The sequence below is a fragment of the Chinchilla lanigera genome, unplaced genomic scaffold, assembly GCF_000276665.1.
Source record: "Chinchilla lanigera isolate Chin_1 unplaced genomic scaffold, ChiLan1.0 scaffold00021, whole genome shotgun sequence".
Lineage (NCBI taxonomy): Eukaryota > Metazoa > Chordata > Mammalia > Rodentia > Chinchillidae > Chinchilla > Chinchilla lanigera.
The window spans coordinates 19093030-19102703 of record NW_004955422.1 but is presented as its reverse complement, the minus strand read 5'-3'; the positions used below and the strand labels follow the sequence as shown (position 1 = coordinate 19102703).

Here is a 9674-nt window from a genome sequence, read left to right as displayed (position 1 = left end):
CAAAACAAAAAAAAAGCATTCAACAAAGAGAAATTTACAGTTTAGAATCTAATAAAAAATGACCAGGTGTACCAAAATAAGGCACATATGATCCCATAATAAGGATAATCAATAAGGCAAAACCAACCTAGAATTGACACAGATGTTAGAATTAGCAGACAAAAACATCAACATGTTGTAGCTACACTGTGTTAGGTTCAAATTTTAAGCATTTATCTGGAAGATGTTTAAGGGGAAAAAAAAGAAAGACCCAAATTGAAGTTCCAGAGATAAAACCACTTCAGCTGCACTGGGTTCTTTACCTAACAGAGAGACCTAAAACTTTATTTTCAAAAGATCTGAGTTGTTAGTTACCCCACTACTGCCGCCAGGCTGGTATACCTTTTTTTTTCTTTTTCTTTTTTTTTTTTTTTTTTTTTGTACCAGGAATCAAACTCGGGATCTTGCACTTGCCAGGCAGGCGCTTGTGCTGCTGAGTTATATCCCCACCTTTGGTATACTTTTCCATATTACTGTTGGAGTGGTCACCATCTTTGTTAGAAGGCCACAGGCTGCCCTGGATGGCCTTCCACAGGCTTCGTACACACACCCTGCCCATGTATCAGCATATACAGGGGCCTCTTTAGATAGTAGGTAGTGACCAGAGAGTGGGAAGCAGGAATTAAAATTGGGTGCTTTCGCAGCTTTTGGCAATGCTAAAGTCTGGATCTAGTCATGTGGATGAATGATGAGGTAAGGGTGAGGATAAGATCACAGAAAGCGGGGAATGGAATGGAATGGAATGATCCGGATATAAGGACGAGCATATATTAGTGCTCTAGCATATATTAGGGACTAAATTAGCATATATTAGGGACTAAAGTTCCTAGCTCTAGTAGAATGCTTGCATGGCATATGTGAGGCCCTGGGTTTAATTTCCAGTGCTGCAAAGAAGAAAAAGATGGGACAGGGAAAGAGGGGAATAGAGAGGGAGGGATGAGGTGGGGGTCAAGTATATATTAAAGTCATGAAAAATTATGACTAGAGCAGTGTTGGGGACAGGAACAGTGAGTCAGGAGCTAAAATCAAGAAGTGAGTGGGAGTGATTGCCATTATGGCACCCATAATGAATACAGAGTGATCTGAGCCAATGATACCAGTTCACAGTGGGGGTTTTTAGGGAATTGGAAGGGAAATGTTCTAGGGCTAGTGATGAGGAATAAGGAGGATGGATGCCTATCCCACCTCCAAGCCCTGTGGTATATGAGTGAGTCCTGAGGAAAAAGCAGGTCCCATGGGAGGGCAAGGAGGACTGCGCAGGAAGCAGCCTCCCCAGGGGAAAGCCTGTCCCAGGGAGAGCAGAGCTTTTCAACTATGCCATTGTTGACATCTGGGACCAGATCACTCTGTGGTGGGCTGTCCTGTGTGCAGTAGGACCTTTAGCAACTCCTTGGCCCCTATTCTACACATACCAGGAACACACCCACCTTAGCTGTGACACTTAGACATTTCCAAGGATTGCTGAATGTCTCCCATGGAACAAAATCACACTTGAAAACCACTTATCTATAAGCCACGCTTTACATTCTCTTGCTACTGTATTTCTCAGAGCCGTTTCCCAGAGATTTCTTAAATCAAAAGACCCTAAACAAACTCCAGTAAAAACTTCGTTAAGATTCTTGTTTGAGTCAGGCATGGTGGCACACACCTGTAATCCCAGTACTTGGGAGACTGAGGCAGGAGGATTGCCACAAATTTGAGGGCACCTTGGACTACATAGTGAATTCAAGGCCAGCCTAAATTACACAGCAAGACCTTGTCTCAAAAAACATACATACATACATACATACATATATACATGTTCTTATTTGATGATGTACTGCAAACTTGTAGTAATAAATAAATATTCTTGTTTGTAATAGAAGTTACTCCAAATGACATTATCTAAGAGATAAAGCAGAATCACCTTTACTATTTTTAATCAGTATAATGTTATTCTAATTATAAGAGTATTGTTAAATGCATTTAGGAGATTTTTATTCCTCCATTAAACAAAAACAGCATTATATATAGACAAAAAATAGAATTGGATAAGAAGGCTAAATGTAAAAATAAAATTATGAAACTTCTAAAGAAAATCTTAGTAGAGTATCTACTGGAATATAGCAGAAAATCTTCAGTATTGGAATCGACAGTTTTTGAACTAGGACCCTGAAAGTGTTAACCATAAAAGAAAAAGTACAAATAATAAAATGGCTTGATGAAAATTAAATAGTTCACTGAAAGATACCATTAAGAAAATGAGTAGGGGGCTGGGGATTTAGCTCAGTGACACAGCATCTGCCTGGCAAGTGCAAGGTCGTGAGTTCGATTCTTGGTACCAGAAGAAAAACAAAAAAAAAAAAAAAAAAAAAAAAGAGAAAATGAGTAGGCAAGAAAATATTTGCAATACACATACATGACAAAAAGCATATAAAAATAAAAATATCGGGGCTGGGGATTTAGCTCAGCGGCAAAAGCGCCTGCCTGGCAAGCGCAAGGTCGTGAGTTCGGTTCCCAGTACCGGAGAAAAACCCAAAAAGATAAAAATAAAAATAAAAAATAAAAATAAATAAAAATATCTCAAGAACAAGGCATCTGGGCATGGTGGTGCATGCCTGTAGTCCCAGCACTCTAGAGGCTGAAGCAGTAGGATTGCTGCAAGTTAGAGGGCAGCCTGAGCTACATAGTTCAAGGACAGTTTGAACTTCTATATAGCAAGACCCTGTTTCAAAAGAATGCAATACAATACAATACAATACAATACAATACAATACAATACACAAACAAGTCGATATTTTTAATGGGAAAAGAAGTTTGGTTAGACACTTTCTGGATAGAAATTCATGGATGCCCAGCACACTTATAAAAAGGTGCTCATTATTAGTTATCTGGAGCAGGGGATATAGCTCAGTGATAGAACACTTGCCTGGCATGCAGGATGCCCTGGGTTCAATCCCCAACACCACCACTAAAATTTTTTTTTAATTTTTTAAAAATTTAAAGAAAAATATATGTGTGTATGTATGTATGTATACGTATTTTTTCAGGGACATGCACATAGCAGATACAGTGATATTCTGCACATACCTGTTAGATTCCATGAATGACCCAGGACTCACCACACTGAGTGTAGATGTGGGTATAGAATGGCTGTAACTCTTGCATTGTTGCTGGGAATAGAAAATAGCACCAACAACTTGGAAATTGGCATGGCATTTTCTCATAAAGTTAACCATTCATCTACCCTAAAAAACTAACAGTTTCACTTCCAGGTGTTTACCCAGGATATGGCAAAACATGTCCACATGGACTTGGATAAGGCCATGCAGCCAAAATCAATTAGAGGGGAAGAAAGGGAGCCCACGGTGAGCAGAGTGGTGCACATCTTTGGGTGCTGACAATAACTGTGCTTCCCCAGGAGCACTGGGAGTACTCTAATGTGAAAAATCATTTTCTTGGTGAAAACCCTTAATAACCCTACAGCACTGGCAGGAACTTAATTCAAGTAAATATAACCAAGATCAGTGAGAAGTGTTTGGGCCCATAAGAATGTTGGTAGGGTTTAGAAGTTGTTTGCAAACACAGTCCGTGATTCTTTTGGTCTGATTTTTCATGGCACAGCTTTGACAGATGTTTTTCTTCATTTTAGGGGTCAAAAAGAATTCTTCGCTCCAATGAGATCATCCTTCCAGCTAGTGGCCTGGTGGAAACAGAGCTCCAATTAACTTTTTCCCTTCAGGTGAGAACCTTCTAAACATGTCACTGCCAGTCTAGTCCCCAACCAATCCTCAAACCTGGACACTGTTTTCTCCAAGTGCAGCCAGACCCAATATAGCCTAGAGGTTTGTGGCTAGCCTGGAGGGCCAGCACAGTGCCTTAGCCAGCCACTGTAAGGTGCTAAGACAAGGTAAGCTGTTGAGACATGTGCCATGATTCAGTCTTCCTTTGTCTTACCTTAGACAACATGGTAGCCACCTACTATCCCCCAGCCCTACCGTGTTCAGCCCAGCCCCTCTCCTTAGTGATCTGTGGCACCTACCCCAGGTGGCTGCACCGCCTCCAGTCTCCTCTTGCCGTACAAGGTAATCTTCAGCCTTCTCCTCCCCTCATCTCTCCTAGCCTATCTCTCATTGTCATCACCGTAGCCCACACTGAGATGCACAGAGAAAACACCAGACCAAATAGCAAAGAAAGAGACAGTTTGTGGATCCCAAAGCTGTCAGAAAAGCAGGCACTGAGCAGAACAAGCCCTCTGGTGCTTCTTTCTCACCCTGACCACTCTGTTTACAAACAAAAGAAACTGAAGCACAGAAGGGTTGTGTGTCCTCTGGCATTACCTAGACCCCCAAGGCCCCAGTTGATTAGTAATTATTGGAATCTGCTTGTGCTTCTTAGTACCCTCACTTCCTTAAGCGAGATGCCAACAAGCTGCAGATCATGTTGCAAAGGAGGAAGCGATACAAGAACCGGACCATCTTGGGCTATAAGACCTTGGCTGTGGGACTTATCAACATGGCAGAGGTGAGCAGAACACAGTCTCAAACTGCTGACCTGTAATTTGGAAAGTCAAGAAGGGCACTGGGCCTGCTGTTCCCACTCAGCAAATGATTTCCCCAGCCTGCTGGCAGGTGTTTAATTTTACTTTTTTTGGTGGGACCAGGTTGGAAAGTACTGAGGATTGAACCCAGGAGTGCTTTAACATTGAGCTGCATCCCAGCCCTTTATAAATTTGAGACAGGGCCTCACTAAGTTGCCCAGGCTGGCCTCGAACTTGTGATCTTCCTGCCTCAGCCTCCCATCCTGGGATTACAGGTGCCTAGTGACCTGGTGGCACCCAGGACCTAATCTAGGTATTCAAGTCACATTTTGTTGCCATGTCTCTAGTTTTCTTCAGTCTGCAGCAGTGCCCAGGTTTTCCTGTCTTTTGTGACATTGATGTTTTTAAAGAGTACAGGTTAGGGCTGGGGATTTAGCTCAGCGGCAAAGCGCCTGCCTGGCAAGCGCAAGGTCGTGAGTTCAGTTCCTGGGACCGGAGGAAGGAAGGAAGGAAGGAAGGAAGGAAGGAAGGAAGGAAGGAAGGAAGGAAGGAAGGAAGAAAGAAAGAGTACAGGTTAGTTACTCTGTTGAATGTTCCTCAGTACGGGTTTATTTGCTGTTGTCTCAAGATTAGGTTCAGTTTGTATAATTCTGGCAGAATCACCACCAAGTAGTGCTGTTCTTCCCAGTATAGCCTAAGGGCATATGATGTCAATTTGTACCTTTACTGGCAGCTACAATTTTGTAAGATTAAGACAGTGTCTGCCAGAATTTCCTACTACAAACTTAATAGGTATTTTGTACTTATTTATGAAAAATATTTTGTGTGGAGCTGTTTTTTGTTTTTTGTTTTTTGTTTTCTTTTTTGAGACAAGTTCTCGCTGTGTAGTCCAGGCTGCCCTTAAACTCACTATGTAGCCTAGGCTGGCTTTGAATTCACAGCAATCCTCCTGCCTCAGCCTCCTGAGTGCTGGGATTATAGGCATGTGCTGCCACATCCAACACAAGTCAGTTTTTGGGGGTTTTTTTTTTGTCTTTTTGAGATGGTCTCACTGTGCAGTTCAGGCTGGCCTTGAGCTCACTTTGTAGCCCAGGCTGGCCTCGAAGTCATAATGACCCTCCTGCCTCAGCCTCCCGACTACTGGGATTACAGGCGTGCACCACCACACCTGGCTTACACGTCAGTTTTAAAAGTCATTTCTAGCCAGGCGTGGTGCACACAGCTAAAATCCCAGCTACTGAGGCTGAGACAGTACCGTTGCATGTTTGAGCCCAGCCTAGGGAAACTTTATGAGATCCTGACTCAGAATGTAAACAAAAGGAGTAGGGGTGTAGCTCAGTGGCTTCAATCCCCATAAAAACATATACACACAAACACACATGTGCGCGCGCACACACACACGCACACACACAACATACTTTTATAGTTGTGTGTGTGTGTGTGTGTGTGTGTGTGTGTGTGCTTTGTTAAATAGGAAAAACTCTGTGGTCCCACAATGAGGGACTGAAAGAGAGTAAATTAATATCAGCAACCATTTCCCCAGCAGTGGTAAGCCCCACTATTTCCCCATGTTCTAGAGCTCTTTTTTCTTATTGCTAGAGACAGCTGCCCACTGCTTATAAGCCTGGCCACACCCAGCTTTGAGAACTAGTTTTTCTGTGAAGGACCTAAGCTGACCTGTGGTCCTAGAGATTAGCTGGGTGGTTTGGTTTTTTGTTTTGTTTTGTTTTTTGTTTTTTTAGTTTTTTGTTTCTTATGATTGGTTGGTTGGTTGCTTGGTTTGCTTGTTTATTTGTTTGTATACTGGGGATTAAACCTAGGGGCTTCATGCTGAGCTGCATCTCTAGCCATTTTTTTGTCTTTCGTTTTTTGGGAGTTTTTTTGAGACAGTTTCAGTAAATCACTAAATTACCCAGCCTGGGCTCAAACTTAGAGTCCTCCCTCCTCATGCACCAGCACTCCCAGCTAATAATCACTTTCAATCTCAAGGCTGGATTGTTATCTTTAAGCACATGGTGATCCCTGACCAGCAGCTGGCACTTCTGCAGACAGGTTTTCTTTTGTGTTCTGTTTTGTTTGCAGTACTTGGGATTAAGCCCCGTTTTTCAGTTCTCCTGCCTCAGCTTCTGTAGTAGCTGGGATTCTTAGACATGTGTCACCATGTGCACTATTTTTTGTTTGTTTGTGTTCTTGAGGCAAGGTGTTGCTACATAGCCCAGGCTGGCCTTGAACTCCTGTAATCCAGATGATTCTCCTGTCTTTACTGCCTGAGTAGCTGAGGCTACAGATGCACACAATGCCTGGGTTAGAGGCAGTTTTAAGGTTAAAATCTTAAAGGCAATAGGAGGATAGTGGCCCCTGGCTTAGAAGTAAGAAGGAAAATATATTTGTGGGATGTCATTGCCATTGGCTTGCACATTCCTTGGATTTATGGAAATGACAGCCATGTTGCTGGCTGTGGCAAGGTGTTTCCACTGCGTTCTTTGCTGGCAGGTGATGCAGCACCCTAACGAGGGCGCTCTGGTGCTTGGCCTGCACAGCAATGTGAAGGATGTGTCTGTGCCTGTGGCAGAAATAAAGATCTACTCCCTGTCCAGCCAACCCATTGACCATGAAGGAATCAAGTCCAAGCTGTCTGGTAAGATGTGCACAGTGTTTGGAGACCCTGTAGAAGATGAGGGAGCCCATGCCCTGATCTCCACCTTGGAAGAGCTGAGCAACACATACCTGAAATGCTCCCAGGCAAGAGAATCTTGGAGGTCCCTGAAACTGAAGCATAGCCATGGCTCTTCCCTCCAGTCTAGCTGTATTGATCCCCACTCATCCAAGTTTCTTAGGCCAGATCACCCCCAGGCAAAGCTGTCTTACTGCAGTGTCTATTCCAGATCGTTCTCCTGATATCGACAACTATTCTGAGGAAGAGGAGGAGAGCTTTTCATCCGAGCAAGAAGGCAGCGACGATCCATTGCACGGGCAGGTACTTCCCACAGCTCTCCAATGGAACGTCTAGAAACTCCTGAGATTTCCAGGCCTCATTCTTTTTTGTTTTGTTTTTGTTGGTTTGGTTTTTGTTTTGTTTTTTGAGGCAGCTTCTCTCTGTGTAGTTTAAGCAGACCTTGTACTCACTGTGTAGCCCAGGCTAGGTGATCCTCCCACCTCAGCCTTCTAAGTGCTGGGGTTACAGGCATGCACCTGGCTCCAAGCCTCATTCTGTTCCCTTCCCACTCAGGACCTGTTCTATGAAGATGAGGATCTACGGAAAGTAAAAAAGACTCGGAGGAAACTCACCTCAACTTCAGCCATCACAAGGGTGAGCTGCACAGGTCCAGGGTGTGACACAGCCAAGATTCTCAGTCTGGGGTAAAGGGGAGTAGTCTGTTCAGACCTAGTGGGGCTAGAGATGTACTCAGTGATAGAAGGCTTGTCTAGTATGCTGGAGGCCCTGGGTTTGATCCCTAGCACTGCAGAAAATTAAAGAGTGTGATAGAGAGCTCCTGTGGCAGAGAGGGTATTATAGCTGTGAGTTATACAGGTGACAAGAAAGGCTGAGAACCCTTGTTCCCGAATTTGGAACAGATAAAATACTTGCTTGGGGAACAGAGCACCTCAGACACCTGCCCCTCCCCCACTTTCCAGGTGATTGCTTCACATGAAGAGCCATCCATTATAGAAAGAAAGCCAGCTCTCACTAGTATTGCTCTTCTTACTCATTTGTTGAATTTTCCCAGAATTAATAGGCTAGTGCTTGGGTTTGTATAAATTCTCAGTTTGATAAGGTTTAATTGGACTTGATGTAGCTCCTGCTGTAACGGACTCATAACCCTGGAGCACAGAGACCTTTGGATTACTTTTCCTCAAGAGTCCCTGTGCTTGGTGAAGAGAGCCCTGGACTAAGCTGAAAACTGAAGTCCTAGGTGTCCTCTTACTGACCCTGGGAGACTCTGTGCAAAGGGTGGGAAGGTTGGGAAGGGTGAGAAGTGCCAGGAGCTTTTAGGAAAGACATTCCCAGTCTCCATTTCCCCAGAGACATTCTGTTTTCTTGGGCACAGAGCCACCCTGGGAGCTAGCACCCTGAGAGCAAGGTTCCTGTCCTCTTTGGGGTGGAACATAGGCCACCCTTTCCAAAGATGTGTCCAAGCCTAGTGTCGCAACAAGGAACAACATTGTCACCTCTGCAGCCAGCCTCAGGGGTCACAGGGCCTCCATTCCATGACTTTGATTGCCCTTCACATCTATGACTGGAGAGTATGAGAACCACTCATTTGTCCCAAGTAGCTCAGCCTCCTGGATGGTGCTTCTGAGACAAACCTCTCCCTCCATGGTACTCCGAGAAGAGAGGATAACCTAGGATCCGCCATTATGACTCCTTCACCTAAACCTTTCTCGTTTTCCTCTGTAGTCAGTCAGACCCTCTTTTCTTCCCTAAGAATGCTGCTGGGCTGTCTCCCCTTCCTAAGGTCCCTCCAAAGTGTCACCCAGTGTCCCCATCAACATCCATTTCTCCAGAGGTAGTTCTGGAAGCTGCCAGGCCTTTCCAGTCTGTTTCTGGATGCTTCATGATTGTCTTTTACTTTTTCTTGTCTCTCTGTGTTCGTTTTTCCATACCAAGAGTTTGGTGTTCTAAACACTCATCTACTTGCTGTACTATCTTATGCTTCTCTTTCACAATACACTAAAGTTTTTTTTCTCTGTTTCATATGCCCTTGTCAGTCTTCCTTACAAGTCAGTTGTTTCTATCCCCAGATGTGAATCTGACATTGAAGCAGAACTTCTTATGGCCACAAGCTAAGTTTTAGGTCCAGAGCAGGACACAGATGGTAAAACTGGTCCATGCCATCCAGGAGCTCAGATACCTAATGATACAGATTCATCTCACCAAACAGCTACAACACAGTAGGATGGGTGCTGTAAGGTGGAGCTTCACCTAAGGGACAGTGTTGACACTAAAGGGAAAGTGGTCACCTCCAACAGCGTTTTGAATGACATGCTAAGAAAATAGGCTGTAAAAATAAGTCAGACGTGGTAGTGCATGCTTGTAATCCCAGCACTCGGGAGGCTGAGGCAGGAGGATTGATGTGAGTCTGAGGCCAGCCTGGGCTACATAGTGAGTTCAAGA

At 44.1% G+C, this 9674-nt stretch overlaps 1 protein-coding gene across 1 annotated transcript in view; it reads left to right on the top strand.

The window, feature by feature from the left end:
* Positions 1-9674, top strand: part of Pacs1 (phosphofurin acidic cluster sorting protein 1) — a gene marked incomplete at its 5' end in the record, with an annotated part of 170056 nt that overhangs the window by 137721 nt on the left and 22661 nt on the right. Inside the window, 5 exon segments of the mRNA XM_005384427.2 lie at positions 3671-3760; positions 4417-4542; positions 7052-7196; positions 7444-7535; positions 7788-7868. Coding sequence (XP_005384484.2) covers positions 3671-3760; positions 4417-4542; positions 7052-7196; positions 7444-7535; positions 7788-7868 — 534 coding nt within the window.